Source organism: Parasteatoda tepidariorum, chromosome 5 (genome assembly GCF_982258835.1).
Source record: "Parasteatoda tepidariorum strain Cologne lab strain chromosome 5, Ptep-v5.0, whole genome shotgun sequence".
NCBI lineage: Eukaryota > Metazoa > Arthropoda > Arachnida > Araneae > Theridiidae > Parasteatoda > Parasteatoda tepidariorum.
In genome coordinates, this window is record NC_141759.1 from 112,525,739 (window position 1) to 112,548,608 (window position 22,870).

The following is a 22,870-nucleotide window of genomic DNA, read 5'->3' on the forward strand; positions in this document are numbered from 1 at the left end:
TCTTGATAGCCGATAAAGAAGGGAAAACCATTGAGAAAACTCCTTTAATCTTCATTTACTAGTTAAACACTTTATTGTTTCTGGGAATTCCAGATAAAAGTTAATACCAACTTTGAACTTTGCGTTTCCTGCTATGTGCAATAACTCTTCGTTTCTATTGGGCCCAAAATGTCAATCGTTTTCGTCCAATCGAAATTTTTCAATATTTTGAAAATTAACGTTATACATTTTGAAAGCATAAAAAAAATACTTGTCTAAGTTTAAGGAAGCTTTATTAACTAGTTAAACAGTATTTTTTTCACCGGATGTTTCCTAATTGAGTGAGAGAAAAAAAACTATGGTTTCCAACAAGTAACTCTTTGTTTCAAACGATCACAAAATGTCGGTCGTTTCTGAAGAGTTTCAACATCTCTATTTATCCAAAAATCGCGAGCGAGTCTACTGTTTTGAGTGATAACCTTTATGCCACACTTTATATTGCAGTGTAAAAATTGTAACTCTTAAAGTTTTAAAATTACGATGGTGCAAAAAGAGTAGCGATGGCTCAGGGGATAGAGCGTTCGTTTGCCAATGCGGTGAAACGGGTTCGAATCTCGGTGATGGCTTGTCGATACGAATCCCGCATTCAGCTTGCACCGATCACAGTGCTGACGTAAAATATCCTGAGTGATAGACGGATCATGCGTTAGAGCCCCCTTGCCGTTAGGCTAGTCATGGGAGGTCTTCGTGGTTTTCCTCTTTATGTAACGCAAATGCGGGTTAGTTCCATCAAAAAGTGCTCCACGAATAGGCAACTTTTTCCCAGTACTTGGTCCAGGAGTTCTCTTGTCTTCTGGATCATTTTTAAAATGACAAGGCTACCGAGTTGAACATTAGTAGTTGTAAACCCAAAAAATCGGTTCTGTTGTACAGCAACGATTATAAAATATACATTTGTGTGTCATATTTTAAAGTTAATTAGTCTTAGAGTTTTTTCACAGCAAAACAAAATGCGGAATTTAACATCCCAAATATGATTTTTTAATTAACTGTTGTTTTGTTTTTGCAGGAAAAGAAAAAAAAACCGACGTTTAAAACTTTCAAATAATATTGTATAATCATTATAAACTTTAATTGTCTCTTTCAACACTGGCTTTTTACGGTCTAGTGTGCGCGCCACTTGTCCAAAGTGAGTTGCTTATTGAATCATATGACCAATTGAATCATATGACTGTGGGAGATTCTCGTAGTTTTCTTCTCCGTGTAACACAAATGCGGTTTAGTTCCATCTAAAAATGCTCCACGAAGGCGTATTTCTGCCAATACTTGATCCAGGCGTTCCCTTGTCTTCTGGATTGGGTTCAAAATGACAGGGCTACGTAGTTCAACATTAGCAGATGTAAACCCAAAATTTGGGTCGGCTGTTCTACGGCGGTCATAAAATTATAAACTATGCTGTTGTTAATTTACGTCGCACTAGAGCTGCACAATGGGCTATTGGCGACGATCAGGGAAACATCCCCGAGGATGATCCGAAGACATGCCATCGCAATTTTGAACCTCTGCGGAGGGGATGGCACTCCCGCTTCGGTAGCCCGACGACCTGCATGCGAAGTCGAGCACTTTACGGTAGAACAGTTTAAAGAGGACCCATACCACACACTCTCGGTCCCTACGCAGACTGATCCAAGTGGTCACCCACCCGCACACTGACCGCAGCCAGTGATGCTTGACTTCGGTGATCTGCTGTGAACCGTGTCTTAACGATCAGTCCACTGCTGGACGAGCCGGGTTCGAATCCTAGCGATGGCTGGTCGATACGAATTCCGCATCCGGCATGTACCGACCACAGTGCTGACGCGAAATATCTTCAGTGGTAGACGGATCACGGGCTAGAGTCCCCTTGCCCTACCTTTTTCTCGAATGAGCAATAAACGGAATCAGATTATAGAAGGAAACGCAACATGGAAAAAAAATTGTCTAGTCTGGAGAACAGGCAAAAGTGGGGGTTTTTTAATATTAATTTCATTTTTGCGTATGTTCCCATATCTTGAAGTGAATCGATCGTTTTTTACATTCCATTATTAAGTTCCTGCGAAGATAAATAATTATTAATAATTATTTGTTGCATTTTATTATTTTATTCAATAGTCGAATTTAGAATTGTAAGGTATATAATTTTTTACATAATCTTGAAGTAATAACTACAAATTATAATTTGAAAATTCGATTGAAATCGATTGAATAGTTCGCGAGAAATGAAATTTTTAAATATAAGACATTTAGAAGGGGAAAAATCATTACATGCTGGTTTACGTCTTCGACGGTTTGCCTTTTTTAAGTATGCACGAGGGGGATGATTAAGTGGTTGCGCAGTCATCATTTCCATTTTTCTATGTGCGTCAGACAAAGTTTGCAGCAAAAGTTTGTCATCAGCATACCTAGAGTAGCATTTACAATTATTCTGTCATGCAATGTTGTCAAAACAATGTAAGTACTTCACGATTGATTTTGAGAAAAGCTTTTTGACAACTCCTTTCTTTCCAATTTTTTATGTTGCCGTGAATGACCGTGATCAAGAGAATGTCTACTTTCACTTGTGAATGTCAACAATCACAGAGTCGCTTTGGTGAATATCCAAAATATTTGTTATGTCCTATTTGATATTAATTTACTCGTTGATATTATTATATTTATTCGATATTTTAATATCTGCTGATTAGGTATAACGTTCGGAGTGCCAGTTAAATGCATACTGGGCACTTGAAAAAAACATTGATGAAGGGCATAACGGGCAAATGTATACCGGGCAGTAGCACATAACTAGAACTAGCATATATTTCGGGCATTTACTAAAGCGACTATGTAAATGTCAACATTCATTGATGGAAGTCAAATTCGGTTATTCACAGTAACATTAATACTACAAACGCTAAAATAAAATCTTAGAAAACTGATTTGAAAAAATTTGGAGAAAAAAAATTCCAATATGTAGCTTAACATACGAAGATGCAAAACATAGAACTATCACAATTTGGAATTTTTTGCTGCTTATGTTGATTTTCCTACAATTTTTTTTAACGTTAGTGTTGTCTGACTTTATTTTCTTTTATATTTAGTTTGTAACTGTTTTATCCAGTTCCAGAAGTAATGTTTAATAACTCTAAAAATTTGTTTGCAAAGCAATAACTGCGGGACAATATATATTATTATGTTTATATTTTTTATAACTATGTATAGAATGATAATGTTTGAAAACAATTTGTATTTAGGAGCATGTACAGTTATTTTTATGTCATAGTTTTGTCATGTATTAAGAAAATAAGTTGTTGTCATGAGTTGGCGACCGCTTTGTCGCAAAAACGAACACTATTATGGTCCCAATAGCTCATAAGTTCCTATAAGCGGTTTATATGATATAATATATGTACAAATTGAAAATATCAATAATAAACAGTACATCGGGGTATTTTAACAATTAGATTAAATTATATTACTTTTACATTGATAGAAATTTCGTAATCCAAATATATTTTATCAAAAATTACAATAATATCGTATTCAATTATTGTTATGTATAATATTCGTAAATTTCTCTTTCTGATATATTATGTTATCTATAATGATCACGATATTATTGTATTTGATAATTATCAATAATGGTTGCGATAGTTTCGTATTTATTAAGTATTATTATCCTTAATGATCGCGATATTGTTATATTTAGTACAATCACGTAGAAGAAAAGGGTTTTATTGATCGTCTTTTAATCTCTCTCAAGATTTTCTTTATTTTTAAAATTTAACTATATTTTTTTCTTTGTATTTTGCTTTAAAAAATGCATTGCATTTTTGTCCATTACAATACATAAAAAATACATTGTACGCTACGGAATAAATTATTAATGGCATTCAATTAACTGAAGGTTAGGCTATTTGTGCACAAAAGATTTTTCAGAGAAAAATATTTTATTCGTTTGTTAACCGCAGTCAACATTTAATCCAGAGTTTCCGTAGTAACAAAACAAACCCTTTTTAAAATGAGAGGAAATATACCAAGAATTGAGGTCATTCAGTCTTTTTTTTTTTCCATATAACCTACAGATAAAATAATTGATTGCTTAGAAGGAAGCATTAGTATAATTAGCCTTCTATTTGATAAAAGGTATTAAAAGCAAATGCGTCGGATTTGTTCGGAGACTAACAAAATGGATTTTTAATCATCTACTAAATCATTTGTTAGTTGAAGCAGTCGATCATAATGTCTGTTATTTAAAATTCCAAACATTTAGACAAAAATATAAAATCGTTCTAATCGGTGGCAATCGGAAAAAGGAGCTATAAATATTAACGAGAGATATTTTGATGTCATGGAATCTGAGAAAAATTAAATTTGACTGGAGACGTCACTATAACATCAAATCTTGTTTCGAGAAAAATACATTTGATATTATCGAAGAACATTTTGTTAAAAGAATCTTTTTAATATGTAGATTTTCCAAACATCATTTTTTTTTTCATTTATCATTTATCCAAGTATCATTAAATTGCTATATTTTCTAACACACGAAATAAGCTTTCCCATTCTCATTCTTAGTATACTGTTGTTAAAAGTACAATAGTCCCGCAGTGGACTGATCGTTAAGACACGTTTCCCAGCAGATCACCGAAGTCAAGCAACACTGGCTGCGATCAGTGTGCGGGTGGGTGACCACTTTGATTAGTCTGCGTAGGGACCGAGGGTGTGCGGTATGGGTCCTCGTTAATCTGTTCTACCGTTAAATGCTCGACTTCGCGTGCAAGTCGTCGGGCTACCGAATCGGGAGTGCCATCCGCTCCGCTGAAGATCAAAATTGTGATAGCATGTCTTCAAATCATCCTCAGGGATGTTTCCCAGATCGTCGCCAATAGCCATTGTACAGCTCTAGTGAGACGTAAATGAACAACAACAATGAAAGTACAATATTTTATTTATTTGCAATTTGAGTGTGGGTAAGATGTAAGCTAGATTTTAATTCATTTGTTAAATGAGTATATGTAAGCTGTAAGTTAGAGTTTGTATCATCGGTTGCTATGACGATATTATAGAGAAAAAAAATTGTGTTAAAATAAAGTGTAATATTTTTTTGTATCTTGTAAAAATGAGAGTCAGAATAATTTTATTTTTGTCAAATAGTAGTTTTTAATAGAAAACGACAGAATATTGCACTTTCTGGTAGAGTTTCTTAACAACTGTTGCAGTTGAGATACAAAAGGAGCCTTCAAAATAATAAAAGCCTGACTACATAGTATTATTGCCAATTACAGGCCTGCCAACTACTACGCTTTTTGTAAAACATTTTATTGAGTGGTAGGCATTTAAAAATCAAAGTTTTCAGAAATTTTAGTAATTTTGCAAACTTTTTAAAACCCTTACCACGAATGAGCTGGAACAAAGTTGGCGTTGCCTATGAACTTTTGAATCATTTATATGTAATGGTGTGGAAGTTTAAATGAAAAAAAATAATGCATTAAAACATTAACTTGAGCTACCGCTATATATATACACAGAGAATATGAGCACCCATTTGTTCATTTTAACGCATGTATTATACACTTAGAAAAGGACGAAATAATAATTTTAAGCAGAGGAATTTTTTATTTACTCTACAACCAAATTTTAAAATATAGACAATGTCCGGGGTTCGTACTCCGGAACCTCGATTGCAATTTGTATCTTCCTATTACTTTTCCAGCCAGTCACACTTGGCTGTTCAACTTATAAAAATCTTTTTTAATTTAAAGTACACTTGTAAATTAAACACTTTAATACTAATTCAATCAGAACCTTTTTCAATCTGATCTTAAAAATCTTCTATAGTTCCTTATTAGCCACGAGATCTGTTCGACAGCTCTCAGTGTTTAGATCTTCTGGTGTAAAGATGGATGGACATCGCCCTCAGCGTCGTTGTCTTGAATAAAAACTGCTTACTGATGCAGGCCTTCAGTTCAATGGACTAAAGTTTTCATAGAAGACTTATAAATAAACCATTCTACTACAACGTTATTCATAGTTAGTCAGAACATTTTGTATGAGATCTAGCAATCGTCTGTAATCCCTAATGACTAGGTAGTCTCTAGTCTGCCTCGCCGACGGACTGTCCTCAGTGTTTAGATCTACCGGTAAAGACGGGTAAATGTCGTCCACCGCATCATTACCATTCATTAAGATTGCCAACTGTTGGAGGTATTCAGTCAACTGAGAGATTTGATACTTGGCATAGATACAGGATTTCCTGTAATAATCGGGAGATTCTTCTAATAATATTTGATCCATGGCAACGGAAAACCTCTTCAGGTGATCGGTCAGCGTTTTCAGGTCAGAGGCCTCCTGAAAAGATAAAAGACAGTCACAATCCAAATATAAATCTGGACAATAAGAGACCTAGAGAGCAAAAGAAGGTTTTTTTTCGCTCAGCAAAAGCATTTTAATGTAAGCCTAAAAAGGTTTTTATGTGGTTTGCGTGTAAACCTTCTAATCTTAAAACGAGATCTGTGACAATCTGCTCTATTCTACGCGCATTAACCTAATCCGAAACCTTGGAGAACAACCTTCTATACAAAAACCTTAAATCGAGGTTGTCTTAGGGTTTTCAAGCGTGAAAAAACCCTTGAATAAAGCTAGTCTCAAGGTGAAAATAATCTTAAATCTAGGTAGTTATAGGGTTTCTTTTCGCAACGTCTTGTATGCTCAGCTAAAATCCACCTTGTCATGAAGTTTTAATGGACAATGCAATTTGATACTATCGCTAGCGTGACGTCAGCTTACGCGAAGTGGCCATTTTACTTAAGTGACAATATTTTAAAAAAAAAAAAAAGCTTTAAATATAATTTTCAGCTATTTTAGGATGAAAGGTATTAAACTGCAATATTTTTGCTTTATTGGAAAAAGGTTTTTAGTGCAAACATTTTCGCGACAATAAAAATTGTGACACACAGTTGCCGTAAAGTTACATGCTTTCTGGGAAAGATTTTGTAGCACTCATTTCGTTCATTTACGTAGATTCTGGACAAGTTCTGAAGATAATGGGTAGGACAGATTATAAAATAGTGTCTTCACAAACTATGTGATATCTAAAATATATCGCACAATGCATGGATTTTACATGTTATAATACGAGGAAATTTAACCATTAGATCAAAAGTCGTAATATTCTCTCAGAAACAAGATAAGCAGGGTAACATCACAGCTGCATAATATATGGTAATAAAATTGATATCAATATGTAATAAAGTGGCTATTCAAGATTATGCAGCTTTCAACTGCACCTGGTGGAAAACAAAGTTAAATGGAAGGTTTCAAATTTAAAAATTCATGCAGTCAAATTTAAAAACTGTATGAGTTCGTATTGACTCGCGTGACGTGACAAAACATTTTTAAAAAAGAAAAGAAACAACTAGTTTTTACAATATGGTTTTATTTTCGATGTTTAAACTTCGCTTGATAAGAAACGTATTTTGTGATCGACATTTGTTCCTGTCTAGATTTTTCCATAACGTCACAGTGTAAGAAAACGTGATAAAACAAGCCCGTTTTAAGCTTTATTTTAAGGTTTAAGTTCATTTCCCATTCGTATTAAATCAATTCTGCTCATCAACTTTAATTAATTAATTTGTATATTTCGAACGCTATTTCCTCAGTTTTCCGCAGTGGTACAGTAAACTGTTTGATCTTGTCACCCATAGCTACTTTATTATACCCAGACACCTATTTTACAATTATCGGTGTAGCTGTTCAAAACATAAGAGAATGGATACCAACTTAATCATAAACAGTATATGATTTATTGATGTACTAAACAAATATTGAAAGACTTGAAAACTACAAAATTTTAAGATTTTGCTTTAATTTGTTTAAGTATGCATTTATTATCGTCACTTTAAGATTTTATTTATACTTCCGGTTAGTTGTCTTGTATTTTTAAAATGTACTCATACTTATATTAGTACAAAAAATGAATATAAAAACTCCAAATTATTTATTCTCCAAATTATTTATTATTTATTAACTTCACATAATTATCTTACGGAAAAATTTGAACTATTTAGTTTTTAATTAATTCATTGTTGTGCCCTTCAGTTTTTAAAGCAATGCTTGAAACGACATACTTAAGAGAATTTTTATTTACAATTAATGATGCTAACTATTTCCTTTTAATTAACGTTCTTGTAGTTCAATAAAACAACGTTTATATAAACTGCTGTTTGTAGAAAATGCAACACCATGAAGGAATCATCAGAATCAAATGAAATTCGCAGCAAATGTCAATTATAGGATATTATGCAAATTAATAAAGTTTCAGAGCCATCGCGCGTGCGTGGCGCGCGCAGCGCCCTCTGAATTGATGCTGAAAGCATATAAATAAAGTGCTGTAGCGGGATGTTGAAAATAGTCTATGATTATTTGTTAGTGGCAAACGTTTAGTGAGACCTGAGTATGCCTCCACGACGGAAGAATAAGAAATTCAAGCAACTTACGGAGTTTGAACGAGGGAGGATAATCAGCCTTCGAGAAGGAGGATTTTCCTATCGCGCAATAGCAGCTCGTATGCAGCGGAACAGTTCCACAGTGATGCGAGTTTGGAAGCAGTGGACCGACGAGCACCGAACAACTCGAAAAACAGGCACTGGACGACAGAAGGTGACGTCAGAGCGCGATGATCGACACCTGCTCCGCATGGCGGTGAATGATCGCACAGCTTCCTCCAGGCAGCTGGCAGCACATTGGTCTACTGCTACAGGTGTACAATTGTCGGCTTCGTCAATTCGTCGTCGTCTGCTGCGCCGTGGTTTGCGTGCAAGGGTGCCATTATACAGGATTCCCCTCACGGCGGATCATCGACGGCTGCGTCGGCAGTGGGCTCTTGAGCACAGAGACTGGCGAGCTGATTGGCACCAAGTTGTCTTTTCAGATGAATCACGCTTCAATTTGTGGACCCATGATGGCCGTGTTCGTGTTAGACATTATGCCGGTCAACGCTGCCTTCCTGAGTGTATTATTGAACGACATAGTGGTCGAACACCTGGAGTTATGGTCTGGGGTGCGATTTCGTATCATGGACGATCCAATTTGATACGAATTGAGGGTAATCTCAAAAGCAACAGATACGTCCGTGAAGTGCTACAGCCCGAAGTCGTTCCTTTCCTTCAAGGCATCCCTGGAGCTATCTTTCAGCAGGATAATGCACGCCCACATGTTGCGCGGACTGTTAGAGACTTCTGTTCAGCACAACGCATGCAACTTCTTCCTTGGCCTGCTTATTCACCGGATATGTCGCCTATTGAGCACGTGTGGGATATGGTTGGTCGGCGTCTCACTCGTGATCCGCGTCCTGCAGTTTCCAAAGACGAACTTTGGTTGCGCATACAAGCGATATGGAATTCTCTTCCTCAAGCAGATATTCAACATCTGTTTGACTCCATGCCACGTCGTATAGCAGCACTTATTGCAGCGCGTGGTGGCTGCACCAAATACTGATTTCGGACGCTTAATTTGTTTCTTTTGTTTTGAAAATTTCATCATTTATTTGTATCAGTACAAGTCGTTTCTGCATTAAATTTCATTTGATTCTGATGATTCTTTCATGGTGTTGCATTTTCTACAAACAGCAGTTTATATACAATGTATAAATGTTACTGTAAATGACCGAAATAGGAGATAGTGGACTTCCACCGGCCAATGTTGAAGTCACTTTGGTAAATGTCCGAAATACTGGGTCTAGTTAAGGTATACATTTTCCCGGTATGACCTACATCAATGGTTTTTTAAGGTCAAGAGCTACTGCCCCGTATACATTTAACCTGAACTCCGAACGCTGATATTTTTTCCTAATTTATCTTCAGCAGATATTAAAATATCGAATAAATATAATAAAGTCAAGGAATAAATTAATATCAATGACAAATATTTCGGACAATACAAACGTATAATGCAAATTATAGTCGCGTTATCAAGGAAAAGGAAAAAATTTAAGTCTTTGTAGGGTAGTTTTTAAAACACGGAACCCTTTGATAGTGATACCAGTGAAGTGATACGCCATTATTTCACCCTTTTCATCTACGAGGGTTGTAAGTTAAATAGCGGCAACTTAACCTTGGAACTCACAGAAGGGTGGGCATGCGCAAGTAGGATATGGGAGCGGTGAGGTGGCGCTGTTGTCGATGTGTAGAGTGCAAAATACAGTCGATCTGCTTAGAGAGGGTAGTTGTTGCGTGGCGTTAAAGTGAGGAGTTTCGTTTCCATCGCTCGAAAGCATGTTTTCAAAAGGCTTAGTGACGAAAAAAGACGAGATGCTTGAACCCATCGCGCTACTGTCCAATACTGTAAAGCATTTGCGTCGCAAGCTTCCACTAATCCTCGATAGCATTCTGTTGCATTTTTGCCACGGACAACCTCGATTTTAAGCGACGACCGCTGATCACCTTTTGAAAACATGCTTTAGAGTGATGGAAACGAAACTCCTCACTTTAACGCCACGCAACAACTACCCTTTCTAAGCAGATCGACTGTATTTTGCACTCTACACATCGACAACAGCGCCACCTCACCGCTCCCATATCCTACTTGCGCATGCCCACCCTTCTGTGAGTTCCAAGGTTAAGTTGCCACTATTTAACTTACAACCCTCGTATGTCAATTCAGCATCCATTGTATATAAAATAGCACAAAACACGTCTGCAGTCCCACAATCTTACAGCGACACTCGCAAACAAAACCTGGCATTCACAGCAGATTATTATTATTACATATTTTGCTTCCGGCCAATTAAAAACGCGATAAAAGTAAAACGTACTGACGCATTCTGCTACACCCGAGTTAACTCGGGATAATAAATATTTGCAATCTATACATACCCGAGTTAACTCGGGATAATCAGGGAAGCGATTAAACTTACCTCCGGAACTTCCAGAAACCAGTGATCTTGAGAATCATAAGATTCTGGCTCAAAATAGCTGTAAACTTCTTTAAACTGAAAAAAAAATTTTTTTAAGGAAATCAGAATTTTTTTAATTGTCATAGTTTTATCAAATTAATTACATAAAAATAGTTAATCAACTTTCTTAACAGTAAAAATTAAACTTAAGTTCCTTATTCTTCTCCAACTCTTATCAAGAGTGTAAGAACATGTTAGTCAAGCAGTGCCAGGAAATCATATAAGAACTTTCCCACAAGATATCTTTTCAATGGGAGCTGCGGTATTTATGGAAATGAGATGGCAGATATGCTTGCCAAAAGCCCAAAACTAAAGCAAGCCTGAATTTCATTAAACTGCTGACATCACTCATTTATCAAAAGACTTTTAGAAATTTTGCCACTCGGGCTTGCGATGGCAAGCCCTGGAGTGTTCTTATAACAAACTCAGCTTTTATTCCGGACCACCCGCTATCCGTTGCGGTTGCATCTTTTAGACTATTAACGGGGCATGACTATCTACAGAATCACTTATTTCGCATTGGACTAGCCCAGCGGTCGGCAAACTTATTAGCCAAAGAGCCAAATATAAACATTACAACAATTTTTAGAAAAGTTAGGAGCCAAATCTGCTTGTTTAGTAAACTTTTATTACATTAAATAAGTAGTACACTAAATAAAACTAAATTTCATACTTAATAAATATTTATTAATGCGAACAATGTGCTTGCATCTCCTTGGAAAGTTTGAGTAAGTCAGGTTTGTATGTTGTTTTTAATTTTAAGCCAATTTGTACCCCCACTACTTTAGAAAAAGTATGCGCGCATGCTTGTGGTACCTTTGTATCACACCGGAGTACGCCGAAAACATACGAACAATTTAAGCCGGTAGCTTGTACATGGTTTGCGTTTACGTTTACGAAAATTAATAAAATTAAACTCGATGTTCGTTACGTATTTTTATAACAATAAAAAATTCTAATTACCTATCTATCTTTTAACTTAAACAAAAAATTATACATGTTCTCGATTTATATAAGAATTTTAATTTATCAAAATAAGATGTAATTTTTTTCTTACTAAGTTTTTTTTTTAATGGAAATATTATTGCGCCTTCCGTGGATATTTGTGCCAGAGCCGCACTTAAGGAGCCAAAGAGCCTCATGCGGCTCTGGAGCCGCACTTTGCCGACCACTGGACTAGCCGATTCACCTTTGTGTGTTATATGTGATAGTGGACGGCCAATGACGGCAGAACATTTGGACGAGTAGGAAGCACTGACAGATTTTCCTTGTATTCCAACGCTATTGGCAAGCAAGAAGTTTAATGGCCTAATGTAACTAATGTCAAATAAAATAACTTTTTTTAATATTTGGCTAATTTGGCCAGGGTCTGCACGACGAAGTTTGATAAGTTGTTGTTACAAAGGAAGTGTCACAATAAAATGTGTGTGTGTGACATCATTTATGAACATTACTGTACTTACTTTCTGCAAAAGATCAAGTTGTTGATTTTTAGCTACTTCCACACTTTTTAAAGCAGATTCAAGTGTCGCTTTCTTTGCATCCTCAATATCTATTTTATTTGAATGACCATTGCAGCTTCCCATTCTATTCTTCTTTTCTTAGGAACACATTACATAACACTCCCTGCTAAAACAACAATTATGCTTCAACAATCGTTTTTTAAAAATGGTGAATTATACTTAAATTGCTAAATTATTCTAGATAGCTTAGAATGTTTGTCCTCGGTTTACATTATTTATTCCTTTATAAGAAGTATACTTTCCACCCGCTACATTCATTTTCATGTGTCTCGAAAGGAAACTATTTTCCCTCCCATAATTTGTTCGGCCATAGCATCGAAAAATGCAGAAACGAATGCAGAAAACGAGAAGGGTCAAGAAAAAAGAGCAAAATTCTTGAAGAGCTACGGATGATTTTATTTCATGAATTTATAACCATCGTTGAACAGCCGACTGAATTATCAGTTTACGGCTACCAATGTTCAACTTCGTAGCCTTGTCATTTTGAACCCAATCCAGAAGACAAGGGAACTCCTCAATCAAGTATAGAGACATTTTGCCTTCGTGGAGGACTTTTTGATGGAACTAACCCGCATTTGCTTTACATGGAGAGGATAACCACGAGAACCTCCCACGGTTAGTCTGACAGCAAGCCCATGATCCGTCTACCACGGAGGATATTTTACGTCAATACTCTGGTCGGTGCGAAGCGGGTGCGGAATTCGAATAAACCAGCCTTTGCCGAACCCGGTTCACGTCATTCGGAGGCGAGCACTCAATCTCCTGAGCCACCACGGCTCAGTTATGGATGATTGATCGCGTAAAACTAAACGCAGATGGCTCTAGGGTTTAAAATTCGTCGTAAGACTTCCGGGTTCCTCCTTCCGACTGAGTTCTGCACCTAAAAACTTGGAAAATTGCATCATCTAATATTATTTTACTTTTGTAGCGTTTTCAATATAACGCTTTCTTTGAATTTAACTTTCAACGAAACAAACAACAAATAAATTCTTAAGACTCCGCAAGCTTGCTACGATGCTACCCGAAATATAACAAACGGTGCAATTTTGCACAAAGTGTGGAGATGGTAGCTATCGACAATGTCATCTATGAAAAGGTACCCCAGTATAGAATCGAGTTAACATGTCTTATATACCGATTAATCGGAATTGTATTTTTGTCTACAGTACTCCACCGCCAGAATTTTATCGGTGACAGAATTCGATGAACGGATACCACTAGTTGATTCTTTGCTGTTTTTGTGACAAGCCGGGTGAACTGTATTAAGATCACTGTACTTAGGATCGTGAGAGCTGTATTAAATTCACGGTCGCGGTTGCTCCTGTGTTGCCATTTGCAGTCGAGTGCATGCAGGTCGACGTTGTGCATGATCGAGACTGAGTAGCAACAGCACGAGGAGGTGGATGATGTCGCAGTCACAAGCAGCAAGTCATCTGTTCAATCATCCATTGAAGTAGGCATTATAGTTAAGATAGGCGTTTTCATTTCGAAATGGGAGTATCTGCCAAGGTAGGCGTGCTCACATCACGTCCGGATCACCAATGCGGAGATGGTAGCTATCGACAATGTCAACTTTAATCTATGAAAGGGTACCACAACATGAATCTAGTTAGCATGTCTATACTAAAGGATTGGAATTGTATTTTTGTAGTGGTAGGCTCACTGCAAGGGATAACATTTAAAACCAGGCTAACCATGTATTTTTTTATGCTGTGATATTAATTTTGTTACATTTATTTCAGGCTCACGGCCTTTTAAAATTCATAAATTACAAAAAATTCTTATGAATGGTAAAATAACGCGTAAATTTAAACACGAATCACAATAATAAAACTTCCTAGAATATTAAGCATGTTCACGCATCACCTCGTAAGCACAACCTAAGCGGAGAGATACACCGAAAGTTTTCTTCATTTCTTCCGATTACAGGAAGCTTGTTATTGTTGATATTCAGTCAATCATCCATTTTTCTTTTGTGCGTCATGTATTTCTTCATTTTTATAATTTTCCATCCAGTTTATTTGTAGTTATAATCAAAAATTTTATAAATTCGTTATTTAAGAGCGCAGAAATTTACGTTAATGGGAAATGATCAGCAATGGATGAAATTCAACTACCTTTTCACAAAAATAAAATGGTCTTAAAAATCAAATTAATTTTAGGTGATCAACTAAATGAGTTTCTTTTTATAAATCTCAATCGTAAAGATGTTTTAATATAACATTACTACAAGCAATAAAAATGGAAAGGGTTAAATTACCTTTTTCTTTCTTCCAAGAGTTTAAACACTGTGTCAAACTTCCTTGCTTGAAGGTGAATCGAACCAGGGAGCTCTGGCCTCACGAGAATTAAAATAATTTTTTTAATTTAATATTATAATCATATAATCTTATAATCATTATCATAAATATATACAGTCCCTGGAGAAATTATTAGTCCTACTATATGATTCCATGTAAAATCCTAATTATCAGGTGGTACAATACAGCTTTATTATTTTCACGTGACTGAAACCGGTTTGCACTTCCTTATGCTCGTTTATAAATAAGTTAAATGAGGCGATATATCATATAGATATAGAATATCTATTTGATGAGGTATTATATTAGTATATTACAATAATTAGACCAAATGATTAGAAGCACTGTAGTGTTTTAATAATGACATGTTTTTCACGAGTTTATAGGCAATACTTTTATATTTAAACATATATGCAATGGGTCTAATTATTTGGCCAGGGACAGTAATCTTATATTCATGATTCTAATCGTATAATCATCTCATCAATCTTAAATTATAATCATAATTAACTACATAAAAATGTACCGATAATTATTGCGCATGAGGAAATTCTGAATATTTATTTACTGATTAAAAATAACAAACATCATCTGAAATTGTTAAATAAATTTAGCGAGAATCAGTATTTATTTTCACGTTGTACCTCTTCTGATATATGACAAAATCCCTAATTTAGCATGACTATAAAAAAAATGTGCAAAGTGAAAAACAGTAAGTATGCTGTTTTTCTTGTATAATTAATCAGGAAAATTAAAATTTTTCTCATACATATCAATGTACAATGACACAGAAAAAAAGTGAATTGCAGCAAAATGTTAACGTTAATTTATTTTCTTTTTTTTCTTCTTCTTCTGGGGACAAAACATTCACGTCTCATTTTTCTTTGCAATTAATTTGCAAATAGCCGATATGCAGAAACATTCTGTTTTGATATCATGCTGCCATCTAGCGGTCATTAATTAAATAAATATCACATAAAGAAAAAGTCAGATGTTTTTATGTTATAACCGTCGTTGAACTAGAGACGTATCTATAGAAAGATGCGCAAATCTGGTCTCCGTCCGGCACCCTTCCTAAAATATTTATATTCTCTCTCTTTTGTTACACAATACGAAATAAGAACATTGTTAGACGTATTTAACCGTTTTCGCAATATTGCAAAAAGATTGCGTTGTATTTAAATAATAATAGATTAATATATAAATAAAATTTAACTATAACAAAATTATCTCTTTTTAATTGTAATGCATTTAGTGCATCCATAATCATCATTGATTCGAAACAAAAAGTCTGTTTAATGATATTTATAGAAGATTCTATTGCATCTTTTCAGATGTCAATAAAAAGTCTGACAATTTGTTAAATTGATCACAATTATATTTTAAAGTTTTACAAATATAATTTGGTTAGAAAAATATGTACACAGAACAAATGTAGCTCTGGTTTAAAGAATTATTAAAGCATAACAGAATGATTACCCAATATTTTTAAAATAAAAACTGAAGGAAATTTTTTTTTAAAAAAATAATCACGCTTTGCTAACATCAAAACAATAAAATCATCGCGATATGATAAAATCATTAAAGATCACCGAGTAAATAATTACGATTCGGTACGGCAATTACAAATAAAATAACTGCAATCAAATAATATATTTTTGCTAGTTTATTTACTGCTCAATAAAAAAAACCGAAGCTCTTAACATAATTAAATTTTACAAACATTTTATAATAACAAATAATAAGAAAAAATAAACACACAATTATATGCAAAACTCAGGACTAAATAGTGACAAAAATACATTCTTTTCTGAGAAATAAATTAGAGGAAGTTGACGCTTTATTTTAGGAATATCTAGGAAAAATTAATTTTCTAACAGTGAAAAAAAGGAAAAGAGTAAAGAACTAGATCAGAATACATTCTGGTCTATTTAATAAAATCAAATTGCGCAAAATCCTTTCAACATTAATAATGGAATAAGCTAGAGATAAAGCAAAAAAAATTAAGCAGATTTGAATTATAAATTTTCAGACGTTCAGTGGACAAAAATTAATAAATAAAAGGACCATCCTGATAACTTTTAATCCAATGATCAAATTTTCACGTTCTGGGGCACATTCTTAATGGTTCAAAGGGTGACTTCAAATATGCTAATTAATTATTGCAGGGGTCATATTTTAAGTTACCAAATCGGACAGTAAAACGTATTTTCTCTGAATGAACATGCCATTTTTTCGACGGATTCGAATTTCTGAAATTTAAAATATAGGGAGTTGCCGCAATCGGAGAAATAACTGGGGAGCTTTTCAAGAGGATTGAAAAATTTTTGAGCACAATTATAAAGGTCGTATATAATTGTGTAAATTGTCTAAAAATAACTTTTTAGTAATTATTTATTATTTCATTTAATAATAGTTGGGAAAAAAATTTAATTGTAAGGCATGTATTTTTATATAATTTAAAAAGAAGGTTGTTCAACATAAAATACAAAATTAGTAATTGATCAAATAGTTCCTGAGAAATCAAATTTTAACTATACGACTTTTTTAAAATTCGATTTTTCTGGAATCCGAACTCCGTGTTCGAACTGTATGGATTTAGACTAATCTGCATAAAAAGTTTTTGTTTTAAAAAAAACTTTTTAAAACTAATTAAATTTAATTAGTTTTAAAAGTTGTTTTTGAGTAAAAGGATAAATATAAATCATTGGAATATCAGGGGAAAAGAAGGCTTTTGTGCATATGAAAATGCATTATAAGAATGCGTATGCTTCATAATTAAACAAGCTCTAACTTTTCTATTCGTGAGATGCCTATTGTTTTTTTCTATGTTCTTAAAATATTCTTTTATATTCCTTTTTCATAATTATTTAATGAAAAAAATAACTTTAATGATACTACTTTTTTTTAGCAACTAAACTGTTGCAATGGTTGCTTATAAACTACATATTATAGCCTTAATATTATTTTGTATACTTTGATCATAAGAAACAAATATAATATATAAATAAAGGAAACTTTATAAACTATTTTAAAAATAGTATAACAAAGTAGTATGATATGTAGTGTTATAAGAGTAATGTAAGTGATATATATTGTAAAATTTAAAAAATGGTAATTATTAAATCTAATTTTTTAAAAAAAAATTAAGAAAATGGCAATCTGAAATAAAAGAAAAAATATAGTAGAAAGATTACAAAATTTTGTCACCGATAAGCTATAGAAACGTGTTCGTTTCCTCGAAGAAAGTTTTATTAATATTAAATAAATGTAACTTAAAAATACAAAGAAAAAAAACATGTCTTTATAAAAAAAATTTTTAAGAAAATCTTTTTTTTCCAAATTGTAAGTATAAAGATTATTGAAACTTATACTTAAAGCAAAAATATAATAAAAAATGTGAGCGAATCCTACTTCTGTTGCGGCTTAGAGTACAAAAAAAAACAGTGTCAACAACAGATGATTTGTTCCTTAATCCAACCATTCGAGGAAAAAAGAAAGAAAAAAATCGAACTTTTACAAGTAGTTTAACTCAAAATCTATCTATTAATAGCTAGAAAGAAAAACATTTCTCGGCTGTTGGCTTAATAAAATATTTCAGAAAAATCTTAGCAGTTGGTATCTCTGCATTTATATAACGCTATTTCTAGAAAATATAACGCTAACTAATAATACTAATAAGTAAGTATAATGCATTTATTTAAATATTTAGGAAATGATTACTTACAATCAACAAAGAAAATCCTTTTAGTAAGCGTTGTTCGCTTAAATAGTTGAATCAACTGTAAATGTAAAAGCCCAGAAGGTGTAACAAACAAAAATAGATTGCAAAAATTTAAAATAGACTTTAAATATTTGATTTTTCTTTAATTAAATTTAGAATTTTTATATGAGCGTGAGCTTATCTTGTCTTGTCATTCAAAATGGTTATGAGCGTGAGCACCTAACAACTTACACTTATAGTTCGTCTAAGCTAAGAACTCCTCCCGCCACAAAGTCTGAGGCCGTTTGGTGCTATGGAAACAAGAATGGCACATTTTAGGGAGAGTAGGTTCGCTCTAGGACTATTCCCTTTTCCTCGTCAGCCAGAGCCGAATCCACTCCAAAACAGTAACCCCGCACTCTTACTTGAAATAGTCATACCTCGTTACCGTATTCACCGACACAAGTTCAGACTAATGTCTGGGGGAGTTCTTATTTTAGACAAACTATAGGTCTATCTTCATTTTTCAAAATAGTGGTATTCATTGACAAATGGTTTCATGGGTTCAAATTAATTGTCCAGCGAGGCAGAGGCACCTCCTATTTTTAGTATTTTACTCTTTTGTGAAGGCGATTCTCACCATGGATGGCAAAAATCTCCTTTTGTGGAAGGATTTACACTTAACTTACAACAGGGGCTCAATTTTGAATCTATTCAACAGATTCCGGAAAGATTTTATAAAGATATCTTAGCCATTGATAAAATTGAAGATTTACAAGCATTTTACTGCAGACTAATTAGTCTAGGCCTAATTAGGACTAATTGGACTGGGACACCCCATGGTTTTCTCTGTCCTCTGGTCATCACCAAAGATCTATCTCTGAAATCCATTTCCTCCTTCGGATAATGATGACTGCAATGTGATATGAAGAGAGGAGGAAAAAATTGTTTATCACGTCTCTTTGCTTGTGGTTGTGAAAAATTTAATTAAATAAAGATTTATTCTGGGATCCTGAATTTTCTGCATTCTGCTCTTTCTTTTAAATGTTGTATGCTTTTTTTTAAAATTCTGCCCTAACTTTAAAAAAAAAAGTATTTATTAAATTCTTAATAAAAAAGAAAATTTTGATCTATATCGATGTTGCGCCTTTTTAAAATAATGCGCTTATGACATTCGCCAAACTTGCCATACCCTGGATAGGTTGAACAGCCAACCCATGTATTGGGTTTACGACTACTAATATTCAACTCCGTTGCCTTGTAGTTTTGAACCCAATCCAGAAGACAAGAGAACTCCTAGTTCAAGAATTTGGAGAAATTTACCTTCGTGGGGGACTCTTTTGATGGAACTAACCAGCATTTGCGTTACATGTAGAGGAAAACTACGAAAACCTCCCATGGCTTGTCTGGCGGTATGCTGACTCTAATTCATTATCCGTCAATCATTCAGGATATTTTACTTCAGCACTATGATCGGTGCGAGCCGGATGCGGAACTCCTATCGACCAGCCATATCTTTGATTCGAACCCGGTTCGTCTCATAGGAGGGCAAACTCTCTATCTCCTGAGCTACCACGGCTTGGATATCTTGATTATTAAAAACTCCTCTATGGTCAAACCCCCAGTGTTTCCCATATTTTACACACCTACACCTATATATTACATTTTTCATATTCACGCCTTAATGTGATAAAAATTGTGAGGGTATTTTTCCAATTTTTTTTTATTTATCAGATTTTTATTTTTTGAATATTTTTTTTTGTGTTTCTGTCATTGTTTGCAAAGACGAATTCTAAAATGTTAAAATTAATGCATTATACATTTTTAATAAAAAAAAATTATTAAAAAAGGTGAAAGCAATAGGAAAAATTATTTTTGCTGTACGAAGTAGGGGCAGATCTTTGCGGTTATTTCGGTGAAACAATTTATAGTTCAAAAAAGAATCGAGAAGAATTTCATTTTATTAAAAATCATTATTTTAATGTCGAGAGAATAACACAATTATCAAAGGACACAAATCTAACATCTTTGTACTCATTTTTTTAAATCTTTTTCAAAAAATGGAGGTGAAAAAGTTTGCAAACTAGGGAGTCGCAAATTAATAACTCAACAAAATCGTTCGTTAAATCTAACGAATCACAACAAAAGTAGGCAGAACTGAAAATACAAAAATATCTCTGACTATGGGTAAACACTTAAAAATGTATCTAATATTCGCCATTCAAGTGATCTCTGTGACATCCGATTGATTTTGATGCTTACACTCCCATTTTCTTCAATAGTGATACGATAACATTTTTGTCCTGATAATATATTTTGACTGCTACTCTTTTAGAATGGAAAGAATGGCTATCCGCACAGTTTGGTTGAATCATAAATAACAAATGAAAAGAAATGCACCTCAAGTCAAATAAAAGCATTTGAAAGATTTTTCAGTATTACGCATCCTAAGCACGTGTGCTAAGTTTTGAAGTAAGTGGAGCACTTTTAATGTTAAAAAAAGTTGTATAATAGTTAATCCCAAATAAAAATAATAAAATAGCTACCGGGCACATGCGCTGTTTCTTTAAGACTTCGTACGGGAACGTGTGATATTATACGCTAAAATGCGAAATCTCTCTAAAATGGCTTTGATTATGAGAAAAACATATATGTCGATTGATTTGCATATCTCAATGCAAATTTTAATAAATAATTAGGTACGACACAAATAATAGTATGATTGCATAGTTTTCAAATAAATAGAAACTGCACAACCAAAGTAGTTACTTTGGATACCATAGAACAGATTTTTTTTTTATAGTTTTTTTTTTATATTGCATGAGATTTTTAACGGATCTTCGATATTTTCACATAGCTGATTTCAAATCTGCTAATGGTTTCTCTCTAAAAGCTATGGTTTTGTGTAATTTACTATAATATAACTAGCAAGGATTTTTAAAATTCACTCAAGTAAGTGTCCCCACTTCTCTGCTACATAAGAAGTGGCAGGAAGAAAGCGATAATACATTTAGGTTTAGGTTTATATATATATATATATATATATATATATATATATATATATATATATATATATATATATATATATATATATATATATATATATATATATATATATATATATATATATATATATATATATATATATATATGTATATATATATATATATATATATATATATATATATATATATATAATTACCCGAAATGAATATATAACGTTAATATTCATGTATTTGATAATGCTATCTTTTAGTTCTTGAACATTGCCCTACATATAATATTAATTGGCTCGCATAATTAATTAATAAAGCAAATAAATACTTTTATTATGAATAAGTGTTATTATTTAGTACAAATAATATATTTATTTATTCAACAGATTTAAAGAGAAAACGATGCAGTTGATAACGTCTGCAGCCATAAAGAGAAAACGATAAACAAAAATAAATCGATACATTTAGAAATCACATTCGTATTCTAAATTAAATGTTATCACGATCATTTGCAGACAAGAAACGAAACTATAAGATAGTGTGAAGGGAAACTTACCTTTTAATCTCATAAACTAGAAACACCTGCGTCATATTCAAAAAAATGTTATCCAATGAATAAAAACCAAAACAAAAGAAAACCTATTCAGGAAGGTAGGATTAAAACAATACACAGAACCTATTGAAACAGAATTGAAAGGTAAAATGGCAACACTCGTTCGACACAAACCTTTTTTTTTTTTTTTTTTTTTTTTACTTGTTCTCGACGCACGAAACGTTTTACATCAACAAAAAGAAGAGAAAAAAAAAACGCGTGTTTCTTTTTTCTTCTTCGATTCGTATTGTGTTCCTAGACACAAATCATTTTACAAACGCTCATAATATTCTTTTGCGGGCTGGTGGGCGAACCATTTTAAATCACAATAACGTTAGTTGTAAAAAATAGAAAAGCCGCTTCCGTAAGAGGTAGAAATTCGTCGTAATAAACTTATCGTCAAAAAATATTTATACGTGGCTGTCGTAAAAATTATCTACTTGTGGTCTAGTATTTACTCATAGTACGTTTATCTGCAAAAATAAAAAGAAATTGTTGTAATAAAATTTTCGAATGCAGCTGCACATAAAATAACATTTTCTTAAAGGAGCACATGTAGCGATGAATGTCTTTTGATCATGTGAAAAATTAGATCATTTATTTTATAAATATTCTTAAAAGGGACTTCACTCATTTACTTTCACTCAGCTACCCAGAATGATTATTAAACGATATTTTTTTTTTTTTTTTGTCTTACGCTAATCAGTTACTACTCCACTTTTCTATACTATACCCGAAATGAAAAATAAATAAGTTACTGAAAATATTCTAAAATGTTTTATCGTTTTTACATAGATTTAGGATG

At 33.4% G+C, this 22,870-nt stretch overlaps 2 protein-coding genes across 6 annotated transcripts in view; one reads left to right on the forward strand and one right to left on the reverse strand.

Moving 5' to 3' along the window:
* The first annotated feature begins 2,433 nt into the window (after positions 1-2,433).
* The window catches only part of LOC107449587 (E3 ubiquitin-protein ligase rififylin), a 62,863-nt gene continuing 42,426 nt past the window's right edge, over positions 2,434-22,870 (forward strand). The window contains exon 1 of the mRNA XM_087164827.1: positions 2,434-2,469. Within this exon, the coding sequence (XP_087020953.1) occupies positions 2,449-2,469 (21 nt within the window). The 5' untranslated portion in view covers positions 2,434-2,448. The remainder of the gene's footprint in view (positions 2,470-22,870) is intronic.
* Positions 5,597-22,509, reverse strand: LOC107449588 (uncharacterized). 5 transcript variants are annotated; one of them, XM_087164825.1, is made up of 6 exons: positions 22,030-22,423; positions 18,502-18,556; positions 14,735-14,807; positions 12,415-12,580; positions 10,913-10,987; positions 5,597-6,348 (listed from the first exon to the last, which is right to left on the reverse strand). In XM_087164825.1, exons 4-6 carry the CDS (start codon positions 12,535-12,537, stop codon positions 6,022-6,024), a joined length of 525 nt encoding a protein of 174 aa, XP_087020951.1. In that variant the 5' UTR covers positions 12,538-12,580; positions 14,735-14,807; positions 18,502-18,556; positions 22,030-22,423; the 3' UTR covers positions 5,597-6,021. The 5 variants fall into 5 exon arrangements, with proteins under 5 accessions (XP_087020951.1, XP_042903633.2, XP_015920652.2 ...); XM_043047699.3 differs by lacking the exon at positions 18,502-18,556 and having other exon boundaries at positions 12,415-12,577; positions 22,030-22,509; XM_016065166.4 differs by lacking the exon at positions 18,502-18,556 and having other exon boundaries at positions 22,030-22,454.

Excerpts from the sequence above, each read along its gene's own strand:
- LOC107449588 (XM_043047699.3), bottom strand. The coding sequence starts at position 12,537 with ATGGGAAGCTGCAATGGTCATTCAAATAAAATAGATATTGAGGATGCA. Across the intron at positions 10,988-12,414 it reads AACTTGATCTTTTGCAGAAA|TTTAAAGAAGTTTACAGCTA; the intron begins GTAAGTACAGTA and ends TTTTTTTTTCAG. Across the intron at positions 6,349-10,912 it reads GGTTTCTGGAAGTTCCGGAG|GAGGCCTCTGACCTGAAAAC; the intron begins GTAAGTTTAATC and ends TTATCTTTTCAG.